At 42.0% G+C, this 20,663-nt stretch overlaps 1 protein-coding gene across 4 annotated transcripts in view; it reads right to left on the bottom strand.

Moving 5' to 3' along the window:
- Positions 1 to 7,506: 7,506 nt before the first annotated feature.
- The window catches only part of pacsin1b (protein kinase C and casein kinase substrate in neurons 1b), a 35,784-nt gene continuing 22,627 nt past the window's right edge, over positions 7,507 to 20,663 (bottom strand). For 3 of the 4 annotated variants that reach the window (XM_047348448.1, XM_047348447.1, XM_047348446.1), the window contains exons 3-10: positions 17,797 to 17,953; positions 17,253 to 17,488; positions 12,725 to 12,877; positions 12,118 to 12,293; positions 11,914 to 12,034; positions 11,404 to 11,528; positions 10,982 to 11,175; positions 7,507 to 8,032 (exon numbers count right to left, since the gene is read on the bottom strand). In XM_047348448.1, the coding sequence (XP_047204404.1) occupies positions 7,923 to 8,032; positions 10,982 to 11,175; positions 11,404 to 11,528; positions 11,914 to 12,034; positions 12,118 to 12,293; positions 12,725 to 12,877; positions 17,253 to 17,488; positions 17,797 to 17,953 (1,272 nt within the window). In that variant the 3' untranslated portion in view covers positions 7,507 to 7,922. Of the gene's footprint in view, positions 8,033 to 8,700; positions 9,372 to 10,981; positions 11,176 to 11,403; positions 11,529 to 11,913; positions 12,035 to 12,117; positions 12,294 to 12,724; positions 12,878 to 17,252; positions 17,489 to 17,796; positions 17,954 to 20,663 lie in introns of those variants that run through there. The other variant, XM_047348449.1, reaches the window with a different exon arrangement.

Below are 20,663 nucleotides of genomic sequence, written 5' to 3'. Positions count from 1 at the left end.
TTTGTGATGTATCAAGAGCCACGATATCCAGGGTAATGTCAGCATACCACCAAGAAGGACGAACCACATCCAACAGGATTAACTGTGGGCGCAAGAGGAAGCTGTCTGAAAGGGATGTTCGGGTGCTAACCCGGATTGTATCCAAAAAACATAAAACCACGGCTGCCCAAATCACGGCAGAATTAAATGTGCACCTCAACTCTCCTGTTTCCACCAGAACTGTCCGTTGGGAGCTCCACAGGGTCAATATACACGGCCGGGCTGCTATAGCCAAACCTTTGGTCACTCATGCCAATGCCAAACGTCGGTTTCAATGGTGCAAGGAGCGCTAATCTTGGGCTGTGGACAATGTGAAACATGTATTGTTCTCTGATGAGTCCACCTTTACTGTTTTCCCCACATCCGGGAGAGTTACGTTGTGGAGAAGCCCCAAAGAAGCGTACCACCCAGACTGTTGCATGCCCAGAGTGAAGCATGGGGGTGGATCAGTGATGGTTTGGGCTGCCATATCATGGCATTCCCTTGGCCCAATACTTGTGCTAGATGGGCGCGTCACTGCCAAGGACTACTGAACCATTCTTGAGGACCATGTGCATCCAATGGTTCAAACATTGTATCCTGAAGGCGGTGCCGTGTATCAGGATGACAATGCACCAATACACACAGCAAGACTGGTGAAAGATTGGTTTGATGAACATGAAAGTGAAGTTGAACAACTCCCATGGCCTGCACAGTCACCAGATCTAAATATTATTTAGCCACTTTGGGGTGTTTTGGAGGAGCGAGTCAGGAAACGTTTCCCTCCACCAGTATCACGTAGTGACCTGGCTACTATCCTGCAAGAAGAATGGCTTAAAATCCCTCTGACCACTGTGCAGGACTTGTATATGTCATTCCCAAGACGAATTGACGCTGTATTGGCCGCAAAAGGAGGCCCTACACCATACTAATAAATTATTGTGGTCTAAAACCAGGTGTTTCAGTTTCATTGTCCAACCCCTGTAGTACTATACATCACTGTTGACCTCTAGTGGTAGCTTTAGGTATTGACTAAATGTGAAACAACTCACATGCGACTTCATTTTACCAGTCTCTGTAAATATATAAATAAAAATTCATCCATCAAGAAGAAGATAATTTTTCTTAAATTAAATTTCACTTAATTATTCCACTGACCTACTACACTTCCTGGGACATATTTGAAAAAGTGTGGCACAGAATGGTGGGAGAAATACTCATCAAAATCAACTTTTAATGACTTTCTGGAGCAGAACTGATACAACTCAACCAACTGTAGATAGATAAAACGTAGCTCTACCTTCTCCTGGTACACCATCAACACTATTTAAGCTCCTAATTATATATGTGTCAGAATCATTGCTTAAAATGTGTCGTACTTGTTTATTTCATGTTTTCTGTGTTGGTCTCAGGTTGGGCTTTCGAGCCTTTCAGTAATTACAGTTGGAACAGATTCCAGTATCTCTGTTGAAAAAAGATATGTAGGCCTCCATGGTTACTGTATTTTGGTTTGAATAACAAAATTCTAGTTTATTTTTATCATAAGATCAACAGGAAAGTGAGAACTAATTTAAGGGGAACTACTTTCTAAGACAAGCATTTTTTTCATTATTTCTTAAGTATATGATTCATACCCTGATAACAAATTACCTTCTAATATAACTATCTCATGAATACATTCTTTTTGCTGTATCTACCAAATTTTGTGTTGTCAGTGAATGGCTGTGAAAGCAAAGCAGACGATGAAAGTTTTATGCCTTTGCAGTGTATTTTTTAACTATCATCCTTCAAAATAACTGGAAGCTCATGGGCAGTTTTTATAGAGGGTTTTAGGTTGGCATGATGCATTGGTGTCTTGTGTCTCTATGTTGTCCCTGTGATGGACTATGGACCAGTAAGGGATAGACCCTGCCTCTTACCTGTTGACTGCTGAGATGGGCTCCGGTCCCCACAACCCTGGCCAGGATTAAGCCTGTTTAGAAAATTAATGGATGGATGCACTATAGGTAAGATTCTTTAGGTTATCTTTATCATTAATGCTCTGCTACAGTTTTGATTAACACTCTGCTTTAAAATAAGTTCAGTGTTAATAAATATAAAAATACATTCAATAGTAAAACAATAATAAACACAGTCAATCACAGTAGCAAAGTTAAATACTTGTTTCTAATTCTCCTATTTTTACTCCATAATACTTCCACTGTCTAAGTCAATCCATCCATCCATCCATCCATCCATCCAACCATACATCCATCCATACATCCATCCATCCATCCATCCATCCATCCATCCATCCATACATCCATCCATCCATCCATCTATCCATGCATCCATCCATCCATCCATCCATCCATCCATCCATCCATCCATCCATCCATCCATGCATCCATCCATGCATCCATCCATCCATCCATCCATCCATCCATCCATCCATCCATCCATCCATCCATCCATCCATCGTCTTCCGCTTATCGAGGGTCGGGTCGCGGGAGCAGCCACTTGGGCCAGCTCGTCCGGGGGAATCTCAAGGCATTCCCAGGCCAGCCAAGAAACATAGTCACTCCAGCGTGTCCTGGGTCTTCCTCTGGGCCTCCTCCTGGTGGAACGTGCCTGGAACACCTCCCGAGGAAGGCGTCCAGGAGGCATCCTAACCAGATGCCCGAGCCACCTCAACTGGCTCCTCTCGACGTGGAGAAGCAGCGGCTCTACTCTGAGTCCCTCCCAGATGACTGAGCTTCTCACCCTATCTCTAAAGGAGAGCCCAGACACCCTGCAAAGGAAACTCATTTCCCATCTATGGTCATGACCCCTCATTTGTGAACAAGACCCCAAGAAACTTGAACTCCTTCAGATGAGGCAGGACCTTCCCCCCCCCCCGACCTGGAGAAGGCACTCTACCCTTTTCCAGCTCAAGACCATGGCCTCGGACTTGGAGGCACTGATTCTCATCCCGGCCGCTTCACATTCGGCTGCAAACTGCTCCAGTGAGAGCTGTAGATCGCAAGCTGATGAAGCCAATAGGACCACATCATCCGCATAAAGCAGAGACGCAATCCTACAGCCACCAAAACAGATCCCCTCAACACCTTGACTGTGCCTAGAAATTCTGTCCATAAACGTTATGAACAGAATCGGTGACAAAGGGCAACCTTGGCGGAGTCCAAGCCTCACCAGAAACGAGTCCGACTTACTGCTGGCAATGCGGACCAAGCTGACACTGGTCGTACAGGGACCTAATAGCCCGTATCAAAGGGCCTGGTACCCCATACTCCCGGAGTACCTCCCACAAGATTTCCCGAGGGACACGGTCGATCGCCTTCTCCAAGCCCACAAAGCACATGTAGACTGGTTGGGCGAACTCCCATGCACCCTCCAGGACCCTGCTGGGGGTGTAGAGCTGGTCCAGTGTTCCACGGCCAGGACGAAAAGCACACTGCCCTTCCTGAATCCGAGGTTCGACTATCCGACGGACCCTCCTCTCCAGAACCCCCGAATAGACCTTACCAGGGAGGCTTAAGAGTGTGACTCCCCTATAGTTGGAACACACTCTACGGTCCCCCTTTTTGAATAGAAGGACCACCACCCCAGACTGCCAATCCAGTGGAACTGCACCCGATGTCCACGGGATGCTGCAGAGTTGCATAAACCAACACAACCCTACAACATTCAGAACCTTAAGGTAACCCGGGCGAATCTATTCCACCACTGGGGCCTTACCACCGAGGAGCTTTTTAATCACCTCAGTGACTTCAGTGGAAGACGTGCCTGTGGGATTGAGGAGGTCTTCGAAGTACTCTGCCCATCAACCTACAAGTCTGAGTCTGAGTACTTCTACTTCTGATTTCCACTGAATTACATAACCTTTTGCATTTTAAATGTGCAGCAGGCACCATTGACGTCATGAGACTGTATCCAAAGTATATCTCAATCTTCAGATGAAATATGTTTTTTTATTATTTATGCAGAACAGGCACTACAGTTTGGAAATTAAAGCACTGTGCTAAAAAATACTGTGAAAGCCCTCTAGTTATCTGAAAGTTTTTCTTGAAGTTGCTGCATAAGCAACAGAGAGAAAGGGCTGTCATTTACTGGATTTAGGGGTTTCACAGTTGATGTAAACAATCCAATCCTGTTTCAAATACAGACAAAGATACGCTAAGACAGCTGAGATGTGGAAGCTTTACGTCTGTGGGCTCTTCAGTTGGTCCCTGTGTAAATGTAAAGTGATCTGGATGAGCTGGAGTCAGATTCAGAAGAGGTAAGCTCTCTGTCACTGGGAAGGAAATGGCTGAGAGTTTTTGGTGTGGCTTTTCACCTACTGAATCAACACGAGTTAACACGAGCCATACAGTGGGACAAAGACGATACATACAGAAGCATAAACACAACAGGAGACGTGTCACTCTTGGAGTATGTGAAAAAATAATTTTTGCTCTTGCAGGAGAAAAGTCTGGTGTCTCATCAATATTTCACAGACAGATCCTCTTTCTGCTTCTAACTCTGCAGCTTTTTCTCTGAATCAGTAACAGTAGCCTGCCTCACAGACAAAAGAGGAATCTGCACCAGCAAGTGCAGCTATCAAACCACCCTCTTACCACACCTACACCACTGCTACTTGCGCTAAATTTTCTGGCTGAAAATAAAATATAAATAAGAGACAAACATTAACACAACCAAGGGCATTGAATCAACTGGGGTTTCAGCCAATAAGTAGATGGGAACTAATCAAGACCTTGCCCTGGATCAGTTCATCAAACAGCATGTGGGCACATCAGCATGCACAAAATCACAGGGGGGTAAGAGCTGCGATTCACTGATGTTCGATCAAAATAAACAACCCACTGGTTGTATGAACAAACTATAAAACTGGTTTGAAAATGTGGCTAATCTCCATATAAATCAGCTACGAGTTGATGTTTACAAGGCAGCTTGTGATCATGGTGGCTGTTTTATCTACACATGTACTCAGCAAATAAATAAAAGGTACCGGAGAATACAGGCACACTGTTGTACACTCACCGGCCACTTTATTAGGTACACCTTGCTAGTACCCGGTTGGACCCCTTTTTCCCTTCAGAACTGCCTTAATCCTTTGTGGCATAGATTCAACAAGGTACTGGAAACATTCCTCACACAGTTTGGTCCATATTGACATGATAGCATCACACAGATGCTGCAGATTTGTCGGCTGCATCCATGATGTGAATCTCCCGTTCCACCACATCCCAAAGGTGCTCTATTGGACTGAGATCTGGTGACTATGGCGGCCATTTGAGTACAGTGAACTCATTGTCATGTCCAAGAAACCAGTCTGAGATGATTCCTGCTTTATGACATGGTGCGTTATCCTGCTGGAAGTAACCATCAGAAGATGGGTACACTGTGGTCATAAAGGGATGGACATGGTCAGCAACAATACTCAGTCTGTGGCGTTGACACGATGCTCAATTGGTACTAAGGGGCCCAAAGTGTGCCAAGAAAATATCCTCCACACCATTACACCACCACCACCAGCCTGAACCGTTGATACAAGGCAGGATGGATCCATGCTTTCATGTTGTTGACGCCAAATTCTGACCCTACCATCCAAATGTCACAGCAGAAATCAAGACTCATCAGACCAGACAACATTTTTCCAATCTCCTCTTGTCCAATTTTGGTGAGCCTGTGCGAATTGTAGCCCCAGTTTCCTGTTCTTAGCTGACAAGAGTGGCACCCGGTGTGGTCTTCTGCTGCTGTAGCCCATCCGCCTCAAGGTTCAACGTGTTGTGCATTTAGAGATGCTCTTCTGCATGCATTGGTTGTAATGAGTGGTTATTTGAGTTACTGTTGCCTTTCTATCTGCTCGAACCAGTCTGGCCATTCTCCTCTGACCTCTGGCATCAACAAGGCATTTGCGCCCACAGAACTGCCACTCACTGGATATTTTCTCTTTTTCGGACCATTCTCTGTAAACCCTAGAGATGGTAGTGCGTGAAAATCCCAGTAGATCAGCAGTTTCTGAAATACTCAGACCAGCCCGTCTGGCACCAACAACCATGCCACGTTCAAAGTCACTTAAATCACCTTTCTTCCTCATTCTGATGCTCAGTTTAAACTGCAGCAGATCGTCTTGACCATGTCTACATGCCTAAATGCATGGAGTTGCTATGTGATTGGCTGATTAGAAATTTCGTTAACGTGCAGTTGGACAGGTTTACCTAATAAAGTGGCTGCTGAGTGTATATAGCTGGAAAATTAGAGAACAATGTAAAAAACTGTTGACAGAGATGATAGAGAACTCTATTTAACACAAGAAAGTCTCTGCTGAGAGTCACTGTGACTTTCTGTTGTCTAAATGTCACTTTAAAACAGTAATGCAGCAACCGGCTGTGAAATGGGCCAAGGCAGTTCTGCATTCCTCAGTATGCTTGAAGATGTGGTAGAACGCCTTCTCAATGAGGTTCTGTGGTGGCTTTTGTGCTCTAATGCACTTCAGGTAGTAACCTGTAAATATTTACATATACTCACAATAGGCATGATGTCATGTTAATGTGGGGCCTTTAAAGTGCCTGTGGCACGCTTTCCCCACAAATGCAGAAATTGGAAGAAAACATCTTAATATTGACGAAATTGGACAGTAATTGACATTATATTAGGATTCAAGGTGTGATAAAAGACAATTTTGATAGGCCTATTTTGGTGTTAAAGTTTGCAGGTACAAAGTTGTGAAAGGGGAACTCCGGTCATTCATTGTGTGAGTGTCAATGATACGAGGGGTCAAAACATCCTGCCGTAGCTATGCCAAAATTTTGTTGATTGCTCTAAAAAGCAAGTGGTTTCCCTGCAACTTGTGGAGGGACATTTGACTAAATATTACTAATGATGCATCTATTTGAGCTTAGAAGTATGCTTAAGTATAATTTTGACCCTGTGTGGATGAAGAAAAATCCACATTGAATTCAAACCTGTGCACCAGTTTCTTATTTTTTTACTTAATTACAGTCGTTTATTTGTGAAGCCTGAAAAAGGTTGACAATGGTTCAAAAGCATTTTAAAAGCCCAGGTTATATGAATCCTGCCCATGGTGAGTGTATGTGAACTTTTTAACAGGACTGTAGACCTTTGATTAAATTGACCTTTTTTCATTTTTGTGTTTCGCTTAGCATGATTATATGAAAACCACCAAGCCTACTTATCCAGTAATAGTAACAGTTATATGATGTTGAAAGAGTATGTTTGGTTAATTTGAGGAAACGAAGGTCGGTTCTGCCTTTGACAGACATGCTTTCATAAGCTAAACACTTTTCTCTATGGGTGCCTTCAGTTTTTATATGGGACTCCACACATTATTTATTCTGTGACAAGGAAAAAATAAAGAGCTGTGAATGTTTTGGTGACTACATCTCTGTCATGTTTCTGGCCCTCTAGTGGCTGAAAGGCATTTGTGTCACATTTCAGTGAGCCTGAATGTTAAATTTAAGCAAAGCTGACAATCTGCAGGCCATACAGCTTTGAAAGTGGTTTAAATCTTCAAATTAAGCTTTACAAGATGAAAAACATACACATTTCCAAAAATGCTAAACGTAGTGTAAATACTAAAGACAAAAACAGTGTACTTTATGAAAAAACAAACTGTACATGCATCCAGATGGTAAAAAAGAGATTCAAATACATAAATGCACAGCTCATTCTTAAAACCCTGGTGCCGTATTTGACTTCTGATGAGAGAGGAGCATCACAGCTGACAGCAAACGCAGCAGAGACAGAACGTTTTGCTTCTGTTGCTGTATCTGGCGGTAATGTGAGCTTGAGCAGTTTTCTTCGTGATGACGGCAGCTTACTGCTCCTTTCTCTGGCAATGTGGGTGGGCGGTTCAGTCCAGATTTCACCTCAGAGGAGGCGAATGTCCTCGGCTGAGACGTTTAGATCAACTCCACGTAATTGGCAGGGTAAAGACCCAGCTGGCCGTTGTCCAGACGACCTTTACACCAGCCCTGACCATCTTCGTCTTCCAGCTTCGTCAGCAAATCACCTTGATTGATAAACAGGGACAGAAAGTGGTAGGAGAATTTAATGAAACACCGTCTTGTATTTTGCAGCTAACCACATGAAAGGACATGAAAGGACATGAAAGGAAGTCGCAATCAATTCTCCAAATCTGGAGAATTTAGAGCATCTTTAATATTCATATTTACCTGCTTTATTTTCCTTTCATGTGGATATTTGTGTCAAAGCGATTCTCCAAATTTGTTGTTGAAATTAAAAGCAACATGGAGCTTCGCAGAGGTTATTGAGGGGCAAAAGGGCCAAATGCATCAAATAGATAGTTAGATATGGTTTAAATAATACTACTGTATATGTAAAACTATACCTAAAACTCAGAACTATGAAATCCTTCAATTTAAAACTAAATCAATTATTTATGTGTTCAACATATAATTAATTTTTTTATTAGTTTCCCATATATTATTTTTTAATTATGTACTTCGTTTTTACTAAAACATTTTAGCTATTGTTATTATTGTTAGTAGTAGTAGCAGTAGTGTTATGTACTGTATGTTAAAGTTATCACATTTCAAATTTCTTTTTTGAATTATGGCACTTCTGGCCCTCAATGGAAAAACAAGCCTGTAGATATATATATATATATATATACTGTGCAAATTTTTTAGGTGTGAAAAAATGCTGTAAACAAAACAGTTCATTTCTTAGCATCAGTCACTTGCACATTTTAATTAAAAAGTTTTTTTGTTTGTAGATGGTCCAAAAACAAGAAAAAATAGAAACAACTCACTCTACATGGTGAACAATAAAAAAGGTGGACAGAATCTGACAGCACAAGGACCACAGCTACATGAACCTATCCATCCAAGATGGATGATTATTCTGAGCTCTTTGTTTACCATCCAATACAATGATCTTTAAACATGTAAATAAGTTAGTGATAGTACATGCATTAAACCTAAATCAATGAAGATGCATCTTCAGGTGGATAAATTGAGATTTTATTATACGTCACATTATAAAACAAAAGATTAAAATGAGCGGTGGGAAAATCAAATAAGTTAAAAAGCTGCACTTGTTCTTGCAATTTAAGTGCTTCGGTAAAATTTCTAGATAATGCTAATCTTTCTGATTGAGCCATTGGGCTTCATCAACCATAATGATGAGAAATAAACTGGATATAACCAGTTATGATTAGGGTCTAACAATGGGATTTTACAAGTTCTAATCAAAGTTATGGAAGAGGGGATGATATAATGGATGAGTCTGAAGGTTGAGGTTCATCTGGGGAGTCTTGTTATTGCTGTCTAGGAGACTCAGGACGGGCCAAATGACCTGGTCAACTTAGGACATCCCCTAGATGGTATCTGGAAAAAACAAGGAAAGCAAAAATAGGGAAGAATGGATAGAAGGTAGAGGTCAGGTAAGTAATGAAGGATGAAAACAACAAGGGAGAACGATGGATTGGAAAGATTAGCATTGGTATTCCACTGGACAGTTTGTGAATTGATATGAATTAATTATGGTGATTTTCTTTGTTTGTACAAGGTGCCCTTAAAAGTAATGAAATTGTGCTGTGTGAAGAAGTGAACTAAAATTGGATTGAAAGGGTGTGATGACAAGAGTTAGAATTTTAAATTAGGACATAAAAGAGGAACAAATGGGATGATCAGGATATAAAGGGATGAGAACTATGAGGATGGTTTCCTAGGAGCAGAAACAAATGGTGCTGAAAAGGTAACTTGCTTTTAAAGAAGACTTACGACATCATTAGAGATATGATGGGGATGTAGTCTGCTACCAAACCCTAGTTGCCATGTTATTTCCCATTGCTTTAGTGAGGAAACAAAATCTCACATTGTGAAATATAAACAAAATGGCAGGTGACACATTAGCAAGTCAGCCACAGTGTTCGGTATTTATGCTTAACGCTTGTCCCTATGCAAATAAATGATAAAAAAAGAAGAAGTCAGCAGTCAATACTTTGTATGACCCCACTTTTGCTTTTAGGGCTGCACACAGTCTTCTACAACATTTCCCAAGGCTGCCTACACCAAGGATCTTTTCCCATTCCCTTTTAAATGGTCTCTCTAGTGCAAGCAGAGTTCTGGGTTGTCTCATATGATGTCTTCAGTCCTCTCCACAGCTTATTTAAAGGATTTAGGTCTGGGAACTGAGATCACCATGCAAGAAGATTTGGTGAACAATTTCTTTGTTGATTTTTCCATCTCTTTTGGACCATTATCTTACTAAAAGAACAATTGACGACCTGTATTCAGCTTTCTGGCAGAGGCCACACATATTTTTTTTTAGTATTCTGGCATTTCTTAGTGTTAATGCTATGGATTTAGCAAGATTCCTATGATCTTTTTTCAAAAGAAACAGGCCCACAGCATCACAGACCTTCCAACATGCTTCATTAAGTGCATTTAAATACTGTATATTACCAGTTTGTTTTACGCCAAACTGACCCAGAGTTTTTGTCACTAAGAAGCTTAGTCCTATTCTAGGACCAGAGTACATGGTTCTAGTCAAAGTTCCAGGAGAGTTTAGCAAACTCCACATGTTTAAGCTGGTGATGGTTGGACAAACAAGGTATTTTCCTGGCATGCATCTTAATCAATTAGTTAGCATGTAGATTGTGTCTAAGGGTTGTCACTGGGACTAGGTAAAAACTCTTTTCAGCAGTTAAATTCCATTTTCAGCATATGTTAATTTAGAATTGCCTTATGGAATAATATTTTTATGAGGTCATTTGTGGAAGAAAAAAACTACACAAAGTCAGCTCCCTCAAAACTACATGGTAAAAACTGTTATAATTAATTGTACATAGGAAACTGAAGGAAATTAGAAGTTTGACCAATTACAGATTTGACCAAAGATGAAATACAGCCTGCAGAGACTGTGAAGAAAAATGTGTATTTAAGTCGATGAGGAAAACTGCAGATGCACAGCACCTTCTGTTTAAAGCACTCACCTGCTTTGAAGCTGAGCTCGTCTTGCTCTTGGCCTTCATAGTCATACAGCGCTTTGACTCTCACACCTTCGCCTGAATCTTCATAAAAGAGGTTTGAGCCTCCATTGGTGTCACTGCCTGAGTTAAAGCCCTTTTGTTCGTCATCTGACCACTCATTAGAGGAGTATGCCTGGTTCTTCTCGTAGCTGCTCACACTAAAAGTAAGGGGCAACACATAAACATGCTTCATACACCTGTATGATTCACATAGCTGCCAGTATTGTTTCCACTTCATATCTGTATTGTTTTAGGTTGTGTTAGTAAATGTTTCTTTGTCATAATGAAGGAAATGCTGAATATTGTAGACAAGCAGTTATTGGTGCTTGGAAGACTTAAGTAAAATTACTTGCATGACTCAAAAAGAATAAAGATCAGATTTTAACCTTCCCCTGTCTTCCACTTGAACGTTGCCTCTTGGTGTCTTAACATTGGTCAGCATAACTTCATCATTAACCTTCTTCGACTTTTCTCTCTTAGAGATGGTGTGAATAAGATCTGGGTTGTACTCCTGCAAAAAATTCAATAAACAGAGAAGTGAAAATAATTGAATGAATGAATGAATGGATATTTATTTATTGAGTAAATAAATAATTTACACAAATTCAACTAATTAATGAATTTTGAATTGTCAATGTATATTTAAAAAAGTAATAAATAAATAAAGCCACACACCAAACTAAACTAAACTGAACTAAACTAAAATAATAAATAAGTACATAAATTTTGAATTTCCAATGTGCATTTCCTAAAATATAAGAAGTATTCCTTTAATGGTTTCTGCACATAATTTTATTTAGGAACTATGAGAAAACATTAAATTACATTTAAGCATTGCTGAAAGTACAATTAGAGAAATAACATATTAGAGAATAGGAGATCATAATCAACAGTACCTCAAACTTTGGCCAGTTCATGTGCATGCCAGGGCCGTGGATATTGCTAAACCACTTCAGATCTTCTTCAGGGCTAGCTGAAGTTATAGCTTGCTCAAGATCTCTGTATATTGTGACATAACTGTGGACAGAAAAGGGGATTTGGTGTAAATATAAAGATCGGATGATGTCTTTTGATTTCTGTCTCGTGCTGGGTTCACTAACCTTTGGTTCTCTGTGAGGTTGAGGTGGCGTTTGACATCCAGCAGCACCTCTCTGAGGAAGCTCAGCCTCTTCTCTTCAAACTGCTGGCACTGGTTGAACACCTGCTCCATGTTCTCCATGTACTGAGGGGTGCAATTATTCAGCTCATCCAGAGCCTTCTCATACTTTTCCTTTGTCTGTGTGAGAGCACAAAAGACATACAAATTGTTACTATCTAGAAGTTTTTTGTTTTCTTTCCTTTAATAATTTAGTTTGTAGTACGGTTCTTACTAAAATTGATTGGGATGACTGGTGTTTTTCTTGATATAACTACTTAATTTCTTCTTCTATCTCTCTGATCTAATGTAAGCTCTATTAATCTTGAAATTACATTACTTATTTGTTCTGAGAAAGCAAGCTGAATCAGAAGTTTAAAGGTTCAAGCAATAAAAAGTGATCAGAGTCCACTTCTTGAAAAGAGAAGATACAGAGAAGAGCAGGTGTGGCATTCAGTCACATACTAACCATGACTTGAAATAGCATGGCAGCTTATTTGCCTTTAGCTTTATTATAGGAAATAATATTTACATAGTTATGAGCCTACAGCTTTTACAGCTGATGAGCTCACCTTCTGTGAGTCTTGTTTGCACTTTTCCAGTTTGTCCTGTAGTTTTCTCTGCTCTGCTGGTGTTGTGGCCTCTCCCTTATTGTTGGCCTCTCTAGTCACAGCCAGCTTCTCCTCTTTGCAGGCCATGTGGTATGACTTCTTTGCAACCTCAACCTGAAAAATAAAAATAACATGAAGAACCTGAGCAGTGGATCTGCATTAAAAAGCAAGACATACTATTTAAAATGACAGCATCGGTTTCAATCGGAAGTATTTTAAATTATAAGCATAGTTGGCCTCTATGAGTGCTATATTGCTGAAGTAATTCTAAATATATGACATAAATAATCTATCATGTCAAAAATACACCCAGAACACATTTACTTTTCGAAGTTCAAGTACAGTACAGCAAGTTCTACTTAAACTGACAGAATTGTCAACCATGTATTTCCAGCTTTTTGTATTTTGGCTGCAGCAACTCTGCAGTTTTTATCCTGGATTACCTTTTGAAATGTCTAATACTTGTCTGTTTTTATTCTTGCACAGCATATGGATTTTTAGATGCTCTTCAGGTCAATGATTGGCCATCCTGTGCCAACACTGTCCTGTGCATATTAATGAGCTTGTAGCTAGAGCAGAAAGCCCTGGGTTGAGTTACCTGTAGACAAGACTGTTTTAGCCCAGTTCACTGAAACTAGAAAACAATTGATAATCTGCAAATAATGTACTGGGTTTACAGTTGATATGCGGAAAAAATGGCAAATATAGATTACTGCTATTGCTAATAAATTATTTGGTTTAATCAGTAAATGTTTAATGATCAGCTCAAATACCTAAATACAAGGATAATTGAGAGACCTGTTAATTGCGTAGCAGATGGTCGCCTCGGCGTGTTGGTGCGCATTGTTTTGTTTTGTTTTTTGCTTTAAAACGGTCTTCTGTGATGGTACCCGGAGCTCTCTCACCAGAGAAGAACTCATGAACATCAGGGCTGCTACACCAGAGGAGTTATTTCCCACTTTTCTGCCTACTGCTCTGGAATGTTTGGACTTTCTGGTCAAAGGTGCGCTCACCTTTGTTCATGCGGTGAAACGCCGGAAGAGAGGGAAACGGGCTGGGGTGCTGGTACGTCTTCGCCAGCGTGGACTACGAACACCGTTACCTGGAATATTTCTCTCTAACGTGCGCTCACTTCCCAACAAAATGGAGGAACTACAACTGTTGTTGGGGAAAAACAGGGACTTTTATTCATCGGCAGTTTTGTGCTTCACGGAGACGTGGCTGTGTGGATTAATACCGGACTCTGCGCTGCAGCTGGCAGGATTCCAGCTCTACAGAGCGGACAGAGACACGGAACTCTCCGGCAAAGCGAAAGGTGGAGGAATCTGTTTTTACCTCAACAGTGGTTGGTGCAACGACGTGACAGTGATTCAGCAGCACTGTTCTCCAGACCTGGAATCCTTCATCATAAACTGTAAGCCTTTCTATTCGCTTCGTTCATCCTGGTCGGTGTTTACATCCCGCCGCAAGCTAACATGCAGGTCGCACAGCGCATGCTCGCCGACCAGATACTGAGTGTGGAGCGGACCAACCCGGACTCCTTAGTTATCGTCGCTGGTGACTTTAACAAAGGTAATCTCACCCACGAACTCCCCAAATATAGACAGTTTATTAAATGTCCGACCAGAGAGGACAACATTCTGGATCACTGTTACACCACCATCAGAGACGCTTATCACGCCGTCCCACGTGCTGCACTGGGCCAATCCGACCACATCATGGTCCACCTGATTCCTGCATACAGGCAGAAACTAAAGCTCTGCAAACCTGTTGTGAGGACGACAAGGAAGTGGAGCAGTGAGGCTGTGGAGAATCTCCAGGCGTGTTTAGGCTGTACAGACTGGGATGTGTTCAGGACTACTACCAACAGTCTGGACGAGTACACAGAGGCTGTGACTTCCTACATCAGCTTCTGTGAGGACAGCTGTGTACCATCATGCACCAGGGTGAGTTACAACAACGACAAACCCTGGTTCACAGCTAAACTCAGAAGGTTAAGACTGGATAAGGAAAAGGCCTTCAGGAGTGGGGACAAAGACATATACAGAGAGGCAAAGTACAAGTTTGGCAAGGCAGTGAAAGAGGCCAAACGACTGTACTCTGAGAAGCTCCAAAACCAGTTCTCAGCCAACGACTCTGCGTCTGTCTGGAAAGGGCTCAAGCAAATCACCAACTACAAGCCGAAAGCCCCCCACTCCATCAACGACCGACGCCTCGCCAACGACCTGAACGAGTTCTACTGCCGCTTTGAAAGACAAAGGGACAGTCCTGCAACCATCTCCCACGACGCCCCCCAACAGCTGCAGCCACAATCCACCGCCCCCATCTCTCCAACCTCAAGAGGGGCCTTGGCACCTCCAACCCCCACCCTGAAGTTCCCCCCCACCAGCCCCCTACCCACGCCGAGGACGGCTCTTTCCATCCAGGAGAAGGACGTCAACAAACTCTTCAGGAGACAGAACCCCCGGAAAGCTGCTGGTCCGGATTCTGTCTCACCAGCCAGCCTGAAGCACTGCGCTGATCAGCTGTCTCCAGTCTTCACAGACATTTTTAACACCTCACTGGAGACATGTCATGTGCCAGCCTGCTTCAAGTCCTCCACCATCGTCCCTGTTCCCAAGAAGCCAAGGACCACAGGGCTTAATGACTTCAGACCCGTCGCCCTGACCTCTGTGGTGATGAAGTCCTTTGAGCGCCTTGTGCTCTCACACCTAAAAGACATCACCGACCCCCTCCTTGACCCCCTGCAGTTTGCCTACAGAGCCAACAGGTCTGTAGATGATGCAGTCAACTTAGCCCTTCACTTCATCCTCCGGCACCTGGACTCCACAGGAACCTACGCCAGGATCCTGTTTGTGGATTTCAGCTCTGCCTTCAACACCATCGTCCCAGTTCTGCTACAGGAGAAGCTCTCCCAGCTGAGTGTGCCCGACTCCACCTGCAGGTGGATCACTGACTTCCTGTCTGACAGGAAGCAGCGCGTGAGGCTGGGAAGCACGTCTCTGACTCCCTGACCATCAGCACCGGTTCCCCCCAAGGCTGTGTTCTCTCTCCTCTGCTCTTCTCCCTGTACACCAACAGCTGCACCTCCAGTCACCAGTCTGTCAAGCTTCTGAAGTTTGCGGACGACACCACCCTGATCGGACTCATCTCTGATGGTGATGAGTCTGCATACAGATGGGAGGTGGACCATCTGTTGGACTGGTGCAGCCAGAACAACCTTGAGCTCAACGCTCTAAAGACAGTGGAGATGGTTGTGAACTTCAGGCAGAACCCAGCCCCACCTGCCCCCATCACCCTCTGTGACTCCACAATTGACACTGTGGAATCTTTCCGCTTCCTGGGAACCATCATCTCCCAGGATCTCAAGTGGGAGCCAAACATCAGCTCCCTCATCAAGAAAGCCCAGCAGAGGATGTTCTTCCTGCGGCAGCTGAAGAAATTCAACCTGCCAAAGACTATGATGGTGCACTTCTACACAGCCATCATTGAGTCCATCCTCACCTCCTCCATCACCATCTGGTACGCCGCTGCTACAGCCAAGGATAAGGGCAGGCTGCAGCGTGTCATTCGGTCTGCTGAGAAGGTGATTGGCTGCAGTCTACTGTCGCTCCAGGAACTGTACACCTCCAGGACCCTGAAGCGGGCAGGGAAGATTCTGGCTGATCCCTCCCACCCCGGTCACAGACTCTTTGAAACTCTCCCCTCTGGCAGGAGGCTGCGGTCCATCCGGACCAAAACCTCACGCCACAAGAACAGTTTTTTCCCATCTGCCACCAGCCTGGTTAACAAAGCCCGGAAACCACCCTGACACTGTCCCTTTCCCCCACACCCCCCCTTTTTTTGCTGACAGGACACTTGTAACTTGTAACTCTATGTGTTACATTAACGCTCAGCTTGGACTCCTGCTTTACTTGCACTGCTTTACTTGCACAATGATCACCTGCACTGTTGTATTGCTCTTGCATCTTATACTGCTCTATATTTACTCTCACTCACTTAAAACTGTGCACATATATTTATATGATATTGTAGATATGTTTATACTGTTTAATTTGTACTGTATTGCACCGACTACGCCAAAACAAATTCCTTGTATGTCCAAAAACGTACTTGGCAATAAAGCTTTTCTGATTCTGATTCTGATAAGTTGTACAATAAATCTATCAAGCATTAACGGCTATGGTTTAGAAGCCATAAAGTTTTGCTTGTTGAAAAAAGTCTGACCTTATTTATTTAATTACAGTTTTCAACTCAGAATCTATTTAACTCAAAGTTTGACTCTAGTTAGAATTAAAAAAAAAACATAACATCAGCATAAAGATCTAAAACCGTTCTTACATGTGGGCCACACAAACTAGGTTCATCCTGAAAAGTAGGATTTAAAAAAACTTTCTGAAAAAGGCTAATACATCACCAGAACACATTAGAATAAAATCTAGCCTTTTGGTGACTCTAATAAATACCCGCATCTATTTTTCACTCTCACCTCTTTCAGCTTCTTCGCCCAGGGTTTCTGGGCTTTTTTAAAGCCTTCGTCTGTCTCTTTGGTCTCCTTGAATCCTCCCATCATCTGTTTGTGGTACGAGTCTTTCTGCCAGTTCTTCACCTTCTCAAAGTCTTCGCTCATTAGGTGGTTCTTCATTTCTGTGTGGAGGTCGCTCACCTTTTCTGCCTCAGTCATCATCGCCATCCAAGCTTGCTCCACTGAGCCATACTGAGGACCTGGTGGAGGAATTAAGATCTGTAGCCTTATTTTAAAACAAAAAACATTGTCTGCTACAAATACTGTCTAGGCAATATGGTGGGGACATTCTTGAGCACATTCGACTGTTGAATTCCTTTAGACCGGACAAAAAAAAGCCAGTTTGTGTCATTGCTAAATTAATTTTGCAGCCAAAGGGGGAAAAGAAAGAAAATAGGAGACAAATGCTCTATAGGGGTCAGTAAGTAAATACAAATCCCATTTGAGTCCTTGGCACTTTAGCACAGCATTATGCATATGTGGAAAACAATTGGTATTTCTGTTGTACCTTTATCTATCAGCTGCCTCCATCTCTTGGACCAGTCAGTCAGCTGCTGTGCGTAGGCTTTCTCGATTTTGGCACGCTCCTGGATGCAGTTCATCAGATCATTGCACAGTCGATTACCGTCATCAATGCGCTTCACTGTGCGCTTGTAGTTTCCAACCTGAAATAAAAAATAGAACAAAGCAAAGCACCAGTGCAACATGTTTACTAAAACTCTTCAAGTTGGCTGTTACTTGCAAAATTAAATTACTATTACTACTACTGAATCCAGGCACTAGTTTATAGTTGTTTATTTGAACTCTTGATATTACATGTATCTTTAATTCCATTTCAATTGAGTATATACAGTATATAGCACCCAATTAGCACCAATGTCATCTCAACACACTTTTGCACACAGTTCCTCTTCCTTTGTAGTTATACAGAATCCAGTTTGGTCCAAACTCAATTTAAATAATTTCAGTCCTTTTTAATTTGATCCAGTCATGTTGTGACATTTAAATTACATGCAGTGCGATTTGACCTAGTCTATAATACAGTAAATTAAGTATTTCTGAGAAAGTAAAATGTTTTGAGGTGGATTCGGTTAAGAGGGTATGAGCAGTAAAACTTTGCCTTCAATGTATAACCCTCTTAAAATCTTAACATTGAAGAAACACAGATTACCTTTCCAGTCCACAGTTCGTTAGAGCAAGGCAAAGTGAAACCACATTTTTATCCAATTTACTTCAATCTAAGAAAATGTCCTGAAGGTTCATGCAGATACTATTATATAAACCACCATCACATTTTTTAACAAACACTATCCATTGCTGGTAAGATATTGACTGCTGTCACCCTCTTAGCAAAACTCTACTTTGCAAAATATGAGCTAATCCAGCAAAAACAATTCAGTTTTCTACTGTTATATCTCTTTACTATATATATGCTTCCAATAGGTAAAATTATCAGGCACTATAGAATAAATTTTCACTGTCTTGAAGACATAAAAACTTGGATGACTTTAAATTTTCTGCTTCTAAATTCAGACAAGACAGAAGTTGTCGTCTTTGTACCGTAGTCTTTAAAAAATAAACTGCTTAGTCGATCACTTAACCTGGATGGCATTAAATTGACCTCTGATAATAAAGTAAATAACCTTGGTGTTATTTTTGACCAGGACATGTCATTTAAATCCCATATTAAACAGGTTTCTAGGATTTCCTTCTTTCATCTCCGGAACATTGCCAAAATTAGAAATATCCTACTAGTCCATGCATTTGTTATTTCAAGGCTGGACTATTGTAATTCTTTACTATCAGGATGTCCGCAAAATGCAGTTAAAAGCCTTCAGCTGATTCAAAATGCTGCAGCAAGAGTTCTGATGAAAATTAAAAAGATAGATCATATTTCTCCTATTTTATTTTCCCTTCATTGGCTCCCTGTTAAATCCAGAACAGAATTTAAAATTCTCCTCCTCACATATAAAGCCCTTAATGATCTAGCTCCATCATACATCAGAGATCTGATTGGTCCATATGTTCCTAACAGAGCACTTTGTTCTCAGACTGCAGGTTTACTGGTGGTTCCTAGAGTCTCTAGAAGAAGAATGGGAGGCGGATCTTTTAGTAATCAGTCTCCTCTCCTGTGGAACCAGCTCCCAGTTTTAGTCCGTCAGGCAGACACCCTGCCTACTTTTAAGGCTAGGCTTAAAACTTTACGTTTTGATAAAGCTTATAATTAGAGTGGCTTAGGTTATCCTGAGCTATCTTCCTTATTTATTACCTCCGTCTTCTTCCCTCCCTGTTGGTTGGAGTAAGGGGGAGTCAGGTTTACCCTAAACCGGCTCAGTTATGGTTGAGGTGCAAACACACCCTCCATTTCTGCCACCTGTATGACCCCCACTCTTTTCCAATGGTTACGGTCAATCTGATAGAGAGAGGTATCCCAATCGTTGTGGTTTTTAGTATAACAATGGCCATCAGTGGGCTCTAGATGGACAAACTATCTAATTTTAAGGCTAGGCTTAAAACTTTCCTTTTTGATAAAGCTTATAGTTAGAGTGGCTTAGGTTATCCTGAGCTATCTCTGTAGTTATGCTGCTATAGGCTTAGGCTGCTGGAGGACATAATGACCACTTTCACCCTCTTCGCTACATTCTCATACTACTCTCCAATTTTGCATTATTTGCTGTTATTTCAGCTTCTAACTTTATCTTCTCTCTCTTTTCTCTTCCTAGAAGCTACACCCTGGCCCAACTCTGTGTGTACCTATGACACCTTTCTGGAGGGGGGCAACATCCAAGCTTCTGCTGGCAACAACTTAATACTCACCCTCTACTGATGATCCACATGGCCCTGTCTTTCAGTGTTTAACCCTTTCTCTCTCCTAGACATGGCGATTGACTGAGCTTTTACTGTAACTAATTATATGTGCTCTCTTTCAGACTCTCACCTTGAAAACTGGCTCAGGGTTTATCTGTTCTTTCTTTCTAGGTGAAACAACTAAAGGAGCTACATCCATTAACATCTACTTTTCCTTCCCATAGAAAGTACTCCTGGATCAGTGCTTCTTTGTTCTCTTTGTGTCTCTGCTCTGTTCTCTCAAACCCCCAGTCGGTCGTGGCAGATGGCCGCTCACACTGAGCCTGGTTCTGGTTCTGCTGGAGGTTTCTTCCTGTTAAAAGGGAGTTTTTCCTCTCCACTGTCACTACATGCATGCTCAGTATGAGGGATTGCTGCAAAGTCAACGCCAGTGACTGTCCACTGTCTCTACATGCTCATCCGGGAGGAGGGAATGCTACAAATTTCTGACTCGATGCAATCTGCTGGGTTTCCTTAGACAGAAAAACTTTTTATCCAATTTGAATAAATAACTGAATCTGACTGCAG

The sequence above is a fragment of the Girardinichthys multiradiatus genome, chromosome 20, assembly GCF_021462225.1.
Source record: "Girardinichthys multiradiatus isolate DD_20200921_A chromosome 20, DD_fGirMul_XY1, whole genome shotgun sequence".
NCBI classification, from domain to species: Eukaryota; Metazoa; Chordata; class Actinopteri; order Cyprinodontiformes; family Goodeidae; genus Girardinichthys; species Girardinichthys multiradiatus.
Note: the sequence above shows the minus strand (reverse complement) of the source record. Positions and strands in the feature narration are given on the sequence as shown.